The sequence below is a fragment of the Pundamilia nyererei genome, unplaced genomic scaffold (genome assembly GCF_000239375.1).
Source record: "Pundamilia nyererei isolate P.nyererei 1_Seehausen unplaced genomic scaffold, PunNye1.0 scaffold00008, whole genome shotgun sequence".
In the NCBI taxonomy this organism is placed as follows: domain Eukaryota; kingdom Metazoa; phylum Chordata; class Actinopteri; order Cichliformes; family Cichlidae; genus Pundamilia; species Pundamilia nyererei.
Genome location: NW_005187409.1, coordinates 2909363 through 2925990, shown reverse-complemented (window position 1 = coordinate 2925990; position 16628 = coordinate 2909363). Strand labels below are relative to the sequence as shown.

The following is a 16628-nucleotide window of genomic DNA, read 5'->3' as shown; positions in this document are numbered from 1 at the left end:
AACAGAATACAAAGGGACCGGTCAGATATCTTAAACACTCTGTGAACAAAGAAGCTGACACTCTAAAATTACTCAGGTATCTATGGGTTGCATTTATTTAAGAGCCGCAGGCCTAAAAAAACTGGACCCTATTTTGAGAAAGCAAAAATAATGCTGTGTGTTTACCCTAACTGTATGCATAGCAAGCCACTACTGCTCACTCTGTTTTCAATCCGTTATATGTTTGTAAAGCACATTTTTTGTGAAAATGCAGTTTACATTCATATGACACTTATAAAGAACTACAAATTACAGATTAATTACAGATAATGAACTTAAGGAGGGTTAGAAGCCTTCATATCAACCTAGAAATAGCTGATATATAGGCTATATCAGTCTTTTAATTTACTTTGGTGCTCACAGCAAAAAATTTCACTTCATTAATGAAGTTACATTTTAGCACCTCATATCTTGCCAGCCATTCTTGAATCCTGTAGCCTTCAAACGCTTTGTCCAAAATTAAATACCAACACTTCTGAGTCTTCCTACATATAGACGCCAGATCCTTAGTCGAATGCAGTCTACAGTGGGAGGACAATATCCCAGATGTATACAATCTTTTTTTTTTGTAGAACAAAGCTATTTTAATGCCCTTCTTGACTCAACTCCAGAGGGATTTATTTCTCCTCCCTGTATCAAACTTGGCATCTTTTGATTGTTTTAGGCAAATCTGTAAACCATTACACTATAGATCATCTCACATATATTCTGTGGCATAATTTCCATGGAATATTGATGCTTAACTAATTAATGTAACAGCCATATTGGACTTTATGGATTGGTTAGAATATTTTTGATAACTCGCCCTTTTTCCAGTCTTTTTCCTAAACTGGCACAGAAAATCTTCAGATCAAGCCTTGCAGAAATCAGCCTTGTCAGGTGGATTTTTTTTTTTAAATCTGTCATTTACAATTTAAATCAAAAGCACAGTCGACAAACATCAAGTGGGACTTCGTATGAGCTTTTGGAACAAAGATCGTAGCTCATCCCTCAATATCAACGTGGCAACCACGATAACAGCTTGTGAAAGTGTGGTGCTTCAGTGCCTCCTTATTTATCCCCTTTAGAAAAACATCTTTTGCAAGAGAAAATAATGCCCTCCTGTAATTCAGCAGCAAAACCCAAAATGCTATGTCTATCCTGAATTTTTTTTTTCCATAGTTATATGTATCTATGTTAGTAAATATGCCTGTAAAAGACATGTCCATATCTAAGAACACGCAGGGCAAAGGATCTAAGATGCCTATGCCATTTTGCAGGGATTGAATTAGTTTTCCAGAGATCATATTATATTTCATTTACCTAATATTTTCTTCAGTATGCCAGAAATCTCAGCTACAACCCACAAAAAATTTCTCTTTTCATGTGGACAAAGCTGTTCTGCAAACATCTGTCATAATTTGCCCTTTGGGGAATGCATAATGCATGATTTTTAAAGCGTGTCTTCTTCTTATAACTTTCATCCAAACTGTAACAAATATCCCATCCAGCTTTCATGCTCAGCAGGAGGAAAAGTGGCTTAAGACAAACAACCATCAGAGCCAGTCTGTACAGTGAGCCTGTTTGATTGTTGCTCATATGAGGGCTTTTTTTTTTTTTGCTGTGTCAGACACAGCTTTGAGTTTAGGCCAGCAGGAGTCATCTTATGAGAAAATTCACGTAAACAAAACACGGTGTGAAAGTCAGTCCCTTCTGACAATAATAACTTAATGCCAGCCTGAGTTAAGCAGCATTTTATAATAAACCAATTTATGTACAATGGATAGAATAAAATGACCAAGACTTCTCTTGCAGAGCTGTTGCAAACAGTACTTTTCTAGGTAGTATGTAGGATATGTGCTAATATGAAGGAATTACTTTGACAGGGACTGGCTGAAGTTATATAACAAGGCAACAGGGGGGGGCAGCAGCTCGTGATTCATATTTAAGGTATTTTTAGTTAACTTTAATGGAATGAAATGCACTAGTCAGGCTGAGCTCCAATTCTTTATTTTAAGTATATCATTTACAGAAATATTGTGAGTCTCAAAATTGACAGTATTTTCAACCGCAGTAGGAATTATTTTCATATCTTTAGCGAAGAAGAAACAAACCCGTGATTAGAATTTAAGACTTCCAACTGTGAATTACAAATGGTAAAATTGAGTTTCAATGAGAAAATACTCTTCTGATTTGGTTGTGTTCTGCAGTACAAGCAGGCTGCCGACGTCTGAGGCAGCGAGCACCATCATTCCCAGCTAAACAACTTCAGTGTAATAACAGAACTGAAAGGATGATATTCAGCTTATTTTACTTTGAGAAGATTTCATGCGTACTTCTGCAAAAGTCTACTGAGATGAAAAATGAAAAAGGATTTATAGGTTGTTTTTTTAACTGAAGGAGTCACTGGGTAACACTGCATCAACATCAGACCTGGATATGTAAGACGAATTTAAAAAGTACAGCAAGTCCAAAATTCCCCTTATCAGTGCCTTTTTTAGTTTAAACTCTGTAAATTTGACCAAATTAAACATGCTTGAAATTCATCATTAACCTCTCCTACCTACAATATAAAAACAAATTAGAAAGAAAAACAACAAAGATTCTTCAGTGAAAAACAGCATTCTCAAATCAACCTAAAACATAACAGAGATTCTTAGTAGAGTAAAACATTGAACACAGTGTAGGACTGAAATAAATAGGGAAACAGGGATGGATAAACGTGACAATGAGCTGAGCTCATCAGTTTCCAAAAGGTACGATTGTCCACGGTTATGTAGAGGATGGATGGGTCAGGAGTTCTCAGTTTCACAGTAAGAGTGTAGAGGAGTAGGTGAGAGTCATCAGTCAGCAGCTGGATGGGACAGAGGATGTGTGTGTGTGTGTAGTATTATTACTAGGAGTGCATGTTTCCTTCAAAATTTGAATGACTACAATCCATAGACCAAGAGGAAAGACCTTAAGACTGCTTGACCTTGTTCTTTTCCTGATCGTTGATGTGCTGTTCCTCTCTGCTGTCCTCTCTTTCTGGCCGGTCATCACTCTGGCGAGCAATGAGCAATCGGCAGGTGAGCAGAATACCAAAGACTAGAGCGTGGGCGTACCGTTTCAGGGGGTCTCCTACTAGCTGGTGAAAGAAGAGCACAGCCAGCATGACAAGCAGCAGCAAGAAGTTGGCTACGTCCTTCGGCCGGCCTGGTACAAGGGTGAGAACCACCCCACAGCCCACCTCCAGAGAGCCAATGATCTTACGTAGCAGGACTGAGCTGATCCCGATCTTCTTCAGGCCCGGCAATGCTTTGGCATAACTCTTGTATGCCCTTTTCTAGAAAGAAAAAAGAAATCTTCATGAATACCTATAGTGTGTAACTTTGGCCTACAGGCTGCTATGAATGTCCTTTAGTGAGGCCATGTAAGGACCAGGTGGAGTCACCACACTCAGGTCAGCAGGTACAACATCTAGATGACAGTTTATCATCACTGTGGCTGCACAATGACTCTCCAGCCTATTGCTCACTATTGCTCACTGCTCGAGAAAACCTGCAAACTCATTCAATTATGATATTCAGTGAGCTTGGGAATGCAGTAATTAAACCAACAGGCATGCCATCGATGATCTTCCACAGGATAGTTCAACATCAGCACCCGCAGGTGCATCTCACAGAAATTGCTCGAATGCGCCACCATTGCTCTCCAACTGCTAAGTTGCTTCTCTATCTATCTTATCTATCCATCCATCCATGGGAGCTACAAGACATTTTAGGTTATAAAGGCCAATCTCTCACTTCCAAAACTGTTAGTTATCCCGCATGCTTGTTTGTATCTTTAAGCTGAATTACAGCATGTTTTAAGAAGAAAGAAAAAGGAAGTGCTTTCATTCATTCATTATTCATCCATATTCAGCTAAGGATAGGCCCGTTTTAAACCATTTTATGTATGCTATCTGTTTACAGGGATGACTGCTAAAATAATTTGAGTCTTATCCTAAAACACGGTGGCTTAGCATGCGTGCTAAAAGTATTGTTGCAGGCAATAATAGCAGGTCATTTGTATAACCGTACAGGACTCTCCACTGGGAAAACAAGCAACAGACAGGCCTATTAAAAGAGCAACCCAGCATCTAAAACACTCATTTTCCCGTCCTTTTACTATTTAGGTCAGCTTCCCTACACATTGAGTCTGTAGTCACCGCAGAACAATGGCCTTTACCCCCCCCCAAAGATGCGGACACTTCACGGGTAAGACTCAACGCTACTCACCATTTCGTCGTATGCATCTTTGCTTAGTCTCGGGGTGAGCTTAATGGTCCCCATAAACACGAAAAATAAACCCAGAGCAAAAGAAAGAGCCACAATGGTTATTGTCCTTGGTGAAGCCATTTTTCAGTACCGTGCATGCGGCCGGGCGCTTCCCGCTGAGCTGAATGAAAATCGGAACGTTTCCCAGTGAAGATGCGCGAGGGGGATGGGCTTCTGGATCTACCATAAAAATGGCGACCGGGGTCCCTGCCTGCTCCGCATCCAGCAGCAGCAGGAAGGGAGCTGCTGGATGCGGAGCAGGCAGAAGACCTACTTCTCATCTTAGTTTAAGAACAAGATTAAAGGGAAGGGACACGCATCCTACGTGAAACACTCATAGTGCTGAATTATGGCATTAGCTCACAGCCAAGATAAAAGCTCTGGGTTCAAGTTGCTTAACAACAACTTTATATATGAGTTTTGTGCCTCTCTGCGATTTTAACGAAAAGAGGTAACATATAAAACCCACTTCTGTGCTATATGCTGAGATAAATGTTTGCATGCATTATCATGGGCATGAATGACATGGTAATTTTGTGCTTTCAATTATTTCCAGAGTGTGAATGGTTATGCAGCATGCACCTTTAATGATTTTAAAAAACAACAAATGGGTGCACAGATTTGAAGTGGCTCAAATGTAAATCTGCATCACCACTGATATTTGCTTGAATGTCCCTTAATAAGTTGCACCTCAACTAGATGCTTGTGGGAGCCATCAACTAGCCTCTGACATAGTTCTGGTTGGATATTTGACCACTCCTCTTGGGAGAATTTGAAGTTTATTTAAATTGGTGGGTTTCCTGGCATGGGCCCAGCTTATAAGTGCAGTCCACAAATTCAGTAGGGTTCAACAGGGTTCAGGTTGAGAAGCTTAAAGTTGGCCTGCTTTATCCATTCCAAATCCATCCTCCAAATTTCAGTCGAGCTTGAAGATGTAGCAGGGGCTTCTTTCATGGTTGGCACTCTCTCAGCCCATGGTGAAGAAAACCGTGCTTCACTGTCAATAGTGACACTGGTGTTCCAGCAATTTCCATTTCATAACAGGCTTGAGCCTTGCTGGTCGCTGGGTTGCTCCTGAATATCCTGACAAATTTTCTCTCATATCTGGGTGCCAGATATTCTTCCTGACCTTGGTGAAGGTCACATCTAAAGGACTTATACAATTGTACATCTTTTTGGTGACTGCTGAGGTCTTTGTAGTCCAGGACAGACCAGCATAAGCCCTCACAGTCACCACTGATGTAGACGGGGAGCTGGTCTGCACTGACATCTTCCTGATGTCAAAGATGATTTGCTTTGTTTTCCTGGTGTTCAGTGTCAGGTTGTTTGCTGAAATCCAAACTAACAATTTCAGGATCTTATCTCTTTTGGTAGACTTGTCACTATCTGAGATGTGTCCACAAACTGTGTTATCATTTGGTAATGTGCTGATGGTGTTACTGGTATAGGCTGGACTGCAGTCATGGGTGTAAAGAGTAAAAACGGGGATCACTGGTCACACAATGGACAAAAAGGAGAGCAGTTGTAGAGTTTCATAGGGAGTAGTAGGAACTAAGGCAGCAGGGTTGAATGAGTCTGTGCGAGAAGGTGCTCTGCTCCCTTCTGTAGTATGGAACGAGATGAGATGAGTCCATGATGGAGAGCAGTTTGTCGAGTGACCTCCTGTCGCTCACTGACTGAAATGCCTCCGGATTCTGGGCAATAATGAATCCACCCTTGTGTATTAGTTTGTTGACGGCGCTGGCATCTCTGATACTGCCCCCACCCCCACCCCCCACCACCAGACAAAAGGAAAATAAATTCCACTATGAAAATGTGGTATCATTGCAATCTGATGATTGGTTTAACATCAGCTTTCAGTGAGTGAACCATTGACAGGCTGTCAGTGAAAGCTGCACTCAGCGATCCGCAAACTGCGAGCAGCTGTGGAAGCGCGACAGTCCTGCCTCCTGTGGAGGACATGGCTGCTAATGCAAATTCATGTTTTCACACATCATATTTGCACATGTTAAAGAAATTAGACATGAAATGTTGACACAGCTCTTTCACTTATTAAGTGGATTTTGCAGCCATTTCCTCCTGCGTTAATTGGCAATTTTCTTTTGTCTGCACAGCTTTAGAAATAGGATTTTTGTAGATTTTAAAGATTGAGTTACAATTAAATGAAAAATAAAGCATATGTTACTAATGTCGCCAGGCTTTGGCATTTGATGATCAGAGCACCGGGTGGTATTTTAGGATCCTAAAAAGCAAAGCTTCCCTAAATATCCCTTTTATATAGTCACTAGTTTCTCTTACCAATTGAGCAGGTTTTTATAAAAGGCAAAAGAAATATCTGTTTAATGTAAAATGTGAGTCTATAATGTATTTAATTTACCATTCAACCACTCCTTAAGCGAACGCCCATATTTCTATGAAAGCTGTTCAGCTTATTTCATCATATTTGATTGGATTTATTATACTTTTCTCCTTGCAGTAATAATGCTGTGACATATTTTAGGACAGCACTTTCACCCAAAATTTATCAGTAAGGAATGAAGAAACCACAAGCTTCATCATAACTGATGATCAGGACCACCGAACAAATCACAATTATCTACATCTTTTGTTCCTTTAGTAGGTTTTGCTGAAAGCTATTGAAGTGCAGCTGATATGGATGAAACTCACAAATCATTCTGCCAAAGCCAGAAACTTCAGAGCTAAGTCTCAAATCTGTCGAGCAATCTGGTAAACAGTTTCTCCAGATGGAAGAAAGGTGGAAAAATGCATGACTAATTATCAAACGACACCTAAAAGTACAGATTCAGCACCTTAAACTACATTTAAGCCGTTCAACCACCTTATCTTCACACCAGTTAACATCACGTGAATGTTTCTGGACTGTGGGAGAAAACAGAGGAGGATTGTGCAGCCGCTGCCCAGCACGAGCCAGTTTCCTGAAACTATGCAAATGTATTAACAAATGTTTATTATATAATATATACTAGTGTATTATGCAAGTGATCCACTCAACAATATGCAGAACGTTCCCCAGTACACTGTTTATTATGGGAAAATGTTTAAACAATAATTACAAAAAACAAAACAGACAAACAGTTTAAAAATCCAGTTTTCTTTTCATTCAAAACTGCAAAAATGTATATAAACAAAATCCTCTTAGATGCATTGGCCGTGTACACAAGTTTATATTTAACACATTTTATTTTTACAATGTAATATTATTTTATCAAAGCACAACTCTTCAGACCTGCCCTTCACTACACTTCGGAGTCTGCAAATTCCCTCCAAAGGTTCAGGAATCAGGTTGAAAGTCTACAATATGGAAAGAGATACAGAAATAGTAGTGTGTGTGAAGGGATGCAATGTGTTGTGTACGTCTGCTGTGGACCCACATCCTCACACTCAGGCGGCAGGACACACGCACGATTCACTCTCACTGTCCCTGATCCTGACGCTCTTTCAGAGCTAGTATTGCTTTCCGGTAAAGATCTGTCAGGAGACAGGTTGAACTTATAATATTAAAACTGCGATTTCATGCTGTCAGAGTCCAAAGTGTGGTTACTGTATTTTATTGTTGGGTGGAAGAAGTGGATGAGGCTCACCAAAGGTTGCAGAAAGGTCCACGGGCTGCGAATAAGCTGCTGGCATCTCCTCTGTGTTGATCTTGTTTTTTCTTTTCACTTTCACAACTCTCTTCTTCTTCTTCTTTTCTCCTTTAACTAGACAGAAGACAAAAAAGTAGATTTGAGATTCTTAAACAGCTAACCACTAAAACTGAGTGTAATCCAATCACTGCTTTTGGGAACCTTTCAGTGGTTTCTCGTCATTCTCTGGTGATTCTGGCACATCCAGCGTCTCTTCTTTCACCTTTGTTTTGCGTTTAAGTTTGTCCTTTTTTGGAGGGATCAGAGCACTGCTGGCTTTGTCTCTGTGACCAGAGCTATCTTGCTCTCCTTCATTGGCGTCACCGTCCTCTTCCTCTTCGTTCGGCGGTCCCTCATCTTTTTCACCTTCCTTCACCTTAACTGTCTTCTTCTTCTTCTTTGTCTTTAGCTTCTTTTTCAGCGAAGTGTCCTGGAAATAGATTTAATTTAAAGCAAAGTGCAGTTTATACACCTGCCACATCACCAAAATGAAAATTCAAAAGAAGAGAATGGGAGAATTTGTTCTCCAAAGCTGAGGTGGGCATTTTTCTGTATTTCTGAAAATGCAGACTATTAAACGAATCGTGCATCCCGACATTTAGACTTATCATCAATAGAATTGGCAGATTAATCATTAATCGTAGCCCTATTGAAATGAATTTAAAACAGAACATTTAATGCAACAGCTAAAATCATAGTAGAGCAAACACATGAAGACAGACAGCATCTACATGTGCGGTTTAATACAGCCCAATACAACAGATATGCCACAGAAACAAATTTAGGATTTAAGGATTTAGGAGTTTTTGCTTATACAAGTTTTAGTGTGTTTCTTTGAGAATCACCATCATTATTTGCGATGGTACCATCATTATTCTATGAAGAATTTATGGCCTAGCTGCTGATCGCATTACATTTTATAAGGTTTTATAAAGAATGCAAGATATTTTTCTGACCTTTTGCAGCATATTCCGAATGGGTTGCAGCTTTCCTTCGCTCTTGGGTTTTTTCTCCTTGTCTTTGGGCCGATGAACCTTGCGCAGATCTGACTTGCTGGATCTTATTCTGAGGTAATAACAAATTCATGTTAAAACATTAATGCCTTTATCTGCAATATTTGAGCTCTGAAGGCCTTTCTTACCGTTCGGCCTTGGTTTTTCTTTGCACTTTCTCTGCTTTTCCATTCCTCTCCCTCTCTCTTGGCTCCAGAGGCCTTTTGCTGTCCTGAGCTACACGAGCACACAGCTCTGGATAATCCAGACAAACAGCTCGCAGCAACCAGCGAAGACCTCGCAGAGTCTTTCTGTCTGACCAGCGCCGCAGGTCCATTAAGGCTGAACAAGGCTCCTGAGTGGAAACAGAAAGAAAGCTCAGTTTCTTTGCACATCTAAGGAGTCCCCCTTTAATGCAGCGCTGTCTATATTTTATTAAATAAGATTTAAGTCTGATTAGATCATTTTGAAATATTACTTACAATATGGCACAGAGAGCGGCTCTGGTTGACCAACTTCTCTAAAGACAATATCTCAATCAATTCACTACCCAGCAAAGCATTCATTTTATCCTGTTTGTTGGCCAATCTGAAAGCAAAAGAGAAGTGTCACAATTAATATTTTGTTCTGTATTTTTACATGTGAGCCACCAGGGGGCATTGTTTGCACATGATTTGAGATCTGATGTAAAATTCAGACATATAAAACAGAGTGTAATTACACTAGTAGAGGTTTTCCTGCTACCCTCGGCTGCTTCAACAGGTCCGAAAGAACCTCCCTGACTTCCTTTATCCTCTGCCTGTCACCAGAGTCCACAACAAAGATGATGCCATGAGCCTCTCCATAGAGCTCCCTCCAGGTGCCACGGGACTCTGCTGATCCTCCAACATCCAAGAGTGTGACCAGGTAATTCTCCACCCTCAGCTCATGTCTAATGCAGCCATGTGTGGATCCTGATTCGACAACATTGGCGACTGAAGGGGGGAAACACAGGTGGTTACTTGTTGTATTTCTGAAATAAACACTTGAGGTTGAACCCTTGGTAAAGCCACATGCATACCTCTTAGCATGCCTCTGATGGAGGATGTTTTTCCCGCTTTGTCAAGACCAACCACAAGAATGGTCACTTTCCTGCAGACGAATGCATATTGATATTAGCTTAAGATGACTTCTGTGGGTTTTAGGAACAATCAATGAGCTGATGCTACAAGAATGTTTAAAAATAATCTCCTCGAGTGATTGAGAGAGGAAGCGTTTTATTTTTAGTAAGTTCAGCAGGAAGATTGCGAAAGTGTAATATCTGTACCTGATTGGCTCCTGTATTTTGGAGACCCAGTTGCAGCAGTTGCTCATCAGGTTGAACATGTTTACTTGAGGTGAGCAAGGTGTGCACAGTGGCCACCATCTTTTCTGGAACTGGTACCTGCAGACAGATGGTAAATCTCAGTGTGACTCACACACACATACGCAGATAAGGCTGGAAGGTTGAGTCACTTGGGAACGAGGCCAGATCCTTCGCAAAGATGCTTTGTGTCTGTCTCCTGTGGACTTAGGAGACGTTTACAGATGGTCACTCGCGACAGTGCATTCACTGCCCAGGGTTATCCAGGGCGCGGCTTCCGGGCCAGTAGAAGCCCTCATTGGAATTTTATATGGCCCTTCATGAGAAGGAAAGAATGCACTACTTTAAACAGTTCATGTCTATGCATGATAGTTGCAAAAAGCAAGGCTGCAGGCACATTTGTCTTTAACATAAACTCTTCTGTCCACTGAAGCAGATAAAATTTCCTAAATTTGATGTGAAGACATATAACAGCCCCCTCATTAACAGGTAAAATACTGTAAACCAAATCATAATTGAAAACATGAAACACCATGCTCTCTACTCCAACTAAAATGTCCATTATGATGCAACTATCCATGTCGTCCTCTCATTTAGCCTCCTGGGCATCACAGTTCTGAGAATCCCACCACTAACACCAGTTAGTCGACCATAATAGCTAATCTAATTTTGAAAGCTTTTTTTTTCTTTTCCTTCTGGAACCGATGATCTATCAGAACTACATCAAGGATTTCTCAACAGCCACACTCTTCACAAATACTTTTTTAATTGCTAACATATCTAACATATGGGCTCAAGCCTCTCCAAGTACCCCTGAGATAGGCCATTACAAGCAAGCATTGCATGTTTCTCATAACTTCTCTTGATATTGTCTTTATGCCACTGAATGTGTTTTTGCCTCATAGAAGCTCTCTGTCATTGGATGCATGAGCAGTCATCCAGTCATCCTGAAACTTCCCAATAAACACACAGCAGGTGCATCTGAGGTAGGGCATGTGCTAAAAACACACACACACAAGCAGATCTTCCTTTGTCAAGTGCATCTGTTCAGGTCCTGTAATCTGCTAAAGCCAGTTTAGAATGGCCTGCTTTTACAGTGTTGTTAACAAGCTGCCCCATGTTTGTACTGGCTGTAGAAAAGGCCGCCCCTGTTTCTGCTATGGTGTAAGGAGGACTGGTTTTCATATCTCATTGTTTTAGACATTTAAACCAGATTAGTTAGTCATGAGTAGTTTTGAAACACAAGAGAATCACCTATCCAGGGTACTAAATGTGCATGTTGCATGTATTAATTTCAATGACTTCAGTACATTTCAAGCATCACACCCATGTAGCGCACAAAACATAACATTAAATTGTTTATAAAATACAAAACATCAGTTAAGTTTTATCATTTTAAGAGGCATAAATAAAGAAGAAACTGGACTACTAACAATGGAAAATAAGAAACAGTTTTATCTAATTTGATAATAATCCCAAATAATCAGAAGAAAAGATAAAAAAAAAACCCCAACGTTTTATGAAAACTTTTAATCTACCATAAAAGAACGGTTAATCAATTTGGATTCCCCACTAAAACAAAGCAGCAGTTATGACTGATATTTTTTCTACATGGGAAAAACTGCCCTGAAAAAAAACAAACATTTTTCATACAAACACCAACAGTGTCACATGCCTGGTAAAATGCAGTGACTCTATAACTCACAGAAAAGCATTTTAAATTCAGCAGGAGCTATTAGCTGACACCACTACATATAAAAGCTGCAAATTTGAAAGATTTAGCCTTCTGCTCAATGAATACTCACAGAAGTATGTCTATGTCCATGCATTTGTTTGGGTGCTCGTCTTCACTGACATCTTGTACCCATCGGCTACAGAACTAATCAGGCTCACACTAAGCCTTTGGTCACCCCATGTGGGAGGTGCAATCTGGAAAATGTTGTATTGGTTTTTCAACCAATCCCAGAGCTCTCTGAACCAACTTCTAATCCCATTGGATGGCGTGGTCCTTCTGGAACTCGACCAAATGAAGGCGCTTATATCCATCCCCGGAAAACTAAATTTGTCGAGTGGTGTGATCTGTGGCGTGCTGTGATCTCCTTTTCTTAGTCAAGACGAAAGTAGTAGCAGAGCTGGATTTAGGCTGCACAATCTCAGTCTCTCAGTGAGATAATGACACTATGAGGGCCGTTTAGTGTCACACTGAATTTACAATTAAAACAAAAAGATTACAGCCACCTAATATTGTGTGTTGTGCCTCCTTGTGGCTTGAGAGCAGATCAGACCCATCAGTGCTTGGACAGAGGATGCCTGGGGGTGTCCTAGTGGGATAGGCAGCTATTGGGGGTGCAAGTGCACTAGGAGAGGGTGCTTTATAGGCAGCAATGTTTATTGCTTGGGTCTTGTAAAAATAACATCCTTGGGAACCCTACTGAAGGTTTATCAGGAAAACATAAAATGCCATTTGGATGTTTTCTCCTTTTTTGGCTCTCCTTTGATATCTTTTAGCTTTTCTGACAAGAACTTACAAGAAAAAAAATCTCTTTAATGTGAAAGTAAAAACAGATTTATACAATTAAATAAAAATATATCATGTAAAATAAGTTACTGCATAAATATTTCCCCTCTTTTAAAGTGACCGATCTAATTCAAAAGCGGTCCAGCCAGATGGTTGCAGCAACTGCATAATTTGTGAAATGGATATCACCTAAGTGCAGTGAATGTGTCTCAAGTGATTTTAGTACAAAGGCACCCATGTCTGGAAGGTCCAGTCACTGGTTAATCAATATTTCTGGCTACAGTGACACCATGAACATAAAAGAAGACCTAAAGCAACTCAAAGAAAAAGTTATTGAAAAGTATAATTCAGGGAATGGGTACAAAAAAACCCAGGTCACTGAACATTCCCTGGAGCTCAGGTAATGGAAATGTAAAGCGGCACATGTGTAAGTCAGCCTAGAGCAGGTCATCCTCCTAAAACTGAGTGACTGTGCTAGAAGAAGAGTGGTGAGGGAGGCCACCAAAACAGGACACCTATGACCAGTCAGAAGTGCCTAGAAAATTATTTGCTAGTGCTTAAAAAAAAAAGGTAGAAAAATCTCTTCGTTGCAAACAAAGACCCAAATCTCGCATTCATCCAAGGGCATGTGGGAGACTCCGCTGTTGACTGGAAGAAGGTTGTTTAGCCTTCAGACTAGATGCTATGTTTTGGTGCACATCAAGCCATGCACACCATCTCCACTGTGAAACAGGGCGGTGGCAGCAGCAGGCATTCAAAGGCTTGTAAAAGTAGAGGGAAATCCTGGAGAACCGTCTGATTGAGTCTCCGAGGGAACTAAGAATTATTATTCAGCAAAAGCTACACAGCTATGCAGAAATGGTTTAAAAACAACAAGAGGAATGTTTTCAATCAAATCAAAAAGAGTTGTTCACACCTGATCCCCGAGCAAAACTGGCGTTCACACGTGTGAGGTTAATGCTTCTATTGTGGAAAAATGTGGCTATACTGGAAAGGGGTGAATATTTCTGCAGCCAGTTACTTTACATGATAAATGTTATTTTAAGTGAAATTAATGTAGAAGTCTTTCTTTTTTACTTTGACATTAAAGAGGGATTTTTTCTATTTTTTTAAAGCCAAATTATAGTGACCATGATTCTATTTATAAAAGGAATACATGGGAAAATATTCTAGGGGATTAAAGGGGAACTGTAGATGAGGCTGGATAATGAAAAAAAATGCAACAATTATTAGCGGATATATGCTCCTTTATGCATATCTGTGTGCATAATATTGTGCATATGATTTTGTTTTTCATTTTCTTTCTTTTATTTTTAGGGTGACTTTTTACCATGTCGGCTGGGATATTACTTGTGACTTTTGAGATCTTTTTGTCTTAATTTATTCCATTTCTCAAAGAGCACAACAACAGCAAACAGATAAAGATAAAAAATGTATTGAGTGTGAATAATTAGGAGGAAATAAATAACGTGTTATTTTATTTATGTTTTTTTTTCTTTTTAAAAATAAGCAAAGTCAAGTTTGTTTACATATTTATTTATGTAACAGCCATTCATTCTAACATTAGGAAAGCATCATCTGAATATATTACATAATGGTATTAATACCCTAATTAAGCCGCCCGATACAGTTTATGTGTAACATCATCCGCTAGATGGCGTCATAGACACCGGATCTATTCTTGTTGCCTGTGACTGCTGTGCACCATACAATCTAAATCCAGAGTTTTTCCTGGCTCAGCATTAGCTCAGAATCCACACAAGCACAATCACTCCGAGTATATTAAAGGCTGTTAGTCTGTGTTGTCTTGTTTTAATCAAATCGATATATTTTCTTGTTGTTTCTGACCATTTGCAAACAAAAGTGTGAATGAGTAAATGACAACCAAATTTTGTTCTTTGTCTTTAGTAGATAAAACTCTTTGGCGGAATTAGTTATGAAAAATTCCTCAGTGCAGGTAAAACCCTTCAATACTATAAATTAATCTCAAAACAAGTCACCTTAAAGATTCCCCCAAAGCCCGATGCTCAGCGAAAAACCCACATATAGTTAAGGGTGAGTGAAAGAGGTGGGGTTTCTGCAGCCATGATTTAATTTGTGAGCAAATAAATATGTAATGGCTTCTTTCAGAGAGTGGGATCAGTGGCTTCTGTGAGAGCTTTATCTCATTATGTCATTAAACCGACTTCCAATCAGCCACTGCCTCCCTCTGCTGAGTAAACTCATCCAAAGCTCTGACCACAGCCCTGCGTCAGCTGACACACACATACACACACGCACACACAGTGATAAACAGCAGCAGTTCAGCACCACACCCCTATCTCCTCCTGTTGTCCACACTGCTATCATGTTTCAAAGACCCCCAACTTCCAATATTGCTACTGCTTCTCAGCTTACATTAGGCTGCTTTTCACATTCTGGTTTGAAAAACCGTCGAGTGAACTGTTAGATATTTTGGAAAGTAATCAGTGTATTAATGAATGTATGCTTGGGATTGCATTGCTCTTTCTTATGTACACATTTGGACAGACCCAGGGTGACTGTTAAAAAACTGTAAACAGACAACCAGCGCACCCTTTTCCTATGTAATGTAATGTAATGTTAGGTCCCTTTCGCAATGCCAGGCATGATTAGTTACAGGGCAGCTGATTAGACGAGAAGAGGTCACGTTTGGGTGAGCTGTGTTGAAAAACTGGAAAAACTTCCTCTGGTTTTTTGTTTGTTTTTTTTGTAGAGAAGAGGAAATTATGGCACAATGCTATAACCACAATGGTGTAAACTGAGCTTCTTTTCTTCTCTAGTTCAGCAAAATAAAAAAGGAGGGTGGGGGCTTATTTAAAAGCTTTTGGTCCACCAGCTTTTTAATCTAATTGATCAGAAAAGGTGAAAATCCCAGAAAAAGGCTCAGATACTAACTGAAATGAACCCCCACACTGAAACCTAAATGTGCGGTTGAGTGGAGGTGTCAGGCAGTTCACTCCAGCTTGTGGCTTTCTCATGCTCCTTGAACAGTGATAACCCTTGTTTGCGTGAAGAGATGAGCAAACAACCAAATGGTTCCCACTTGTACTGCAGAGCGCATTGACTAATGAGTGCCCTTCTAACTAACAGTTACATAGGGGGGAAATATCTCTGTGAGACTGAGTGCAGTTTTAGGAGTTCCCTGCAGCTGTTTGTGTGCCTGCTCCACTCTCAGGCCTGAAGGTTACTACAATAGAACCAAGCCTGCATGTGGCAACTAAAAATGGAAGTGAAAATGATCTCTGTGCTCTCGCCCTCACAGTGTTTTTCCATTTGTATACTCTATGCAATAAAAGTGTAGTGCTGTTTCTCACTGTTTTACCTCTGTGTGTGAGAGAGGAGAGGTTAGTCTGAGAATAAAACACAACGATTGTTAGGGTTTGTATAACATTTTCTAACAGATTATTAGTACTTACTGAAGATGAACACTGATGCACTCCTCCTTCAGTTGTAGTAGCTCTAGTGCCAGTGGGAGTTTTCCTATGCAGCCAGCCACATGTTTGCCCACTGAAATTAAACCTTAAACACTTTTTAAAACTTCTAGCTCCTTTGTTTTGCTATATTTTAAACAAAGGCTGACTATCATTAAAAGTTTCTTATCTCTGATATCTACTAATTAGGTACATACTCGTTTAATTAATCGTGAACCATACTGTATTTCATTGACAGAGTAAACTGCACTTTAACAATTACAAATAATCTTTATAATATTCCCATATTGTGTGTGCGTAGCCTATATTTTTTAACAGTGTTGGGAAGGTTACTTTTAAAATGTATTCCACTACAGATTACAGA

At 39.9% G+C, this 16628-nt stretch overlaps 2 protein-coding genes across 2 annotated transcripts; both read right to left on the bottom strand.

Moving 5' to 3' along the window:
* Positions 1–2017: 2017 nt before the first annotated feature.
* tmem35 (transmembrane protein 35) lies at positions 2018–4573 on the bottom strand. Its single transcript, XM_005722942.1, has 2 exons — positions 4278–4573; positions 2018–3343 (listed from the first exon to the last, which is right to left on the bottom strand). Exons 1-2 carry the CDS (start codon positions 4395–4397, stop codon positions 2978–2980), a joined length of 486 nt encoding a protein of 161 aa, XP_005722999.1. The 5' UTR covers positions 4398–4573; the 3' UTR covers positions 2018–2977.
* Positions 4574–7413: 2840 nt separating this feature from the next.
* arl13a (ADP-ribosylation factor-like 13A) lies at positions 7414–12156 on the bottom strand. The gene is made up of 10 exons (XM_005722940.2): positions 12100–12156; positions 10259–10375; positions 10013–10083; positions 9674–9926; positions 9435–9540; positions 9102–9307; positions 8917–9025; positions 8123–8390; positions 7919–8035; positions 7414–7805 (listed from the first exon to the last, which is right to left on the bottom strand). Exons 1-10 carry the CDS (start codon positions 12117–12119, stop codon positions 7750–7752), a joined length of 1323 nt encoding a protein of 440 aa, XP_005722997.1. The 5' UTR covers positions 12120–12156; the 3' UTR covers positions 7414–7749.
* Between the last annotated feature and the right edge of the window lie 4472 nt (positions 12157–16628).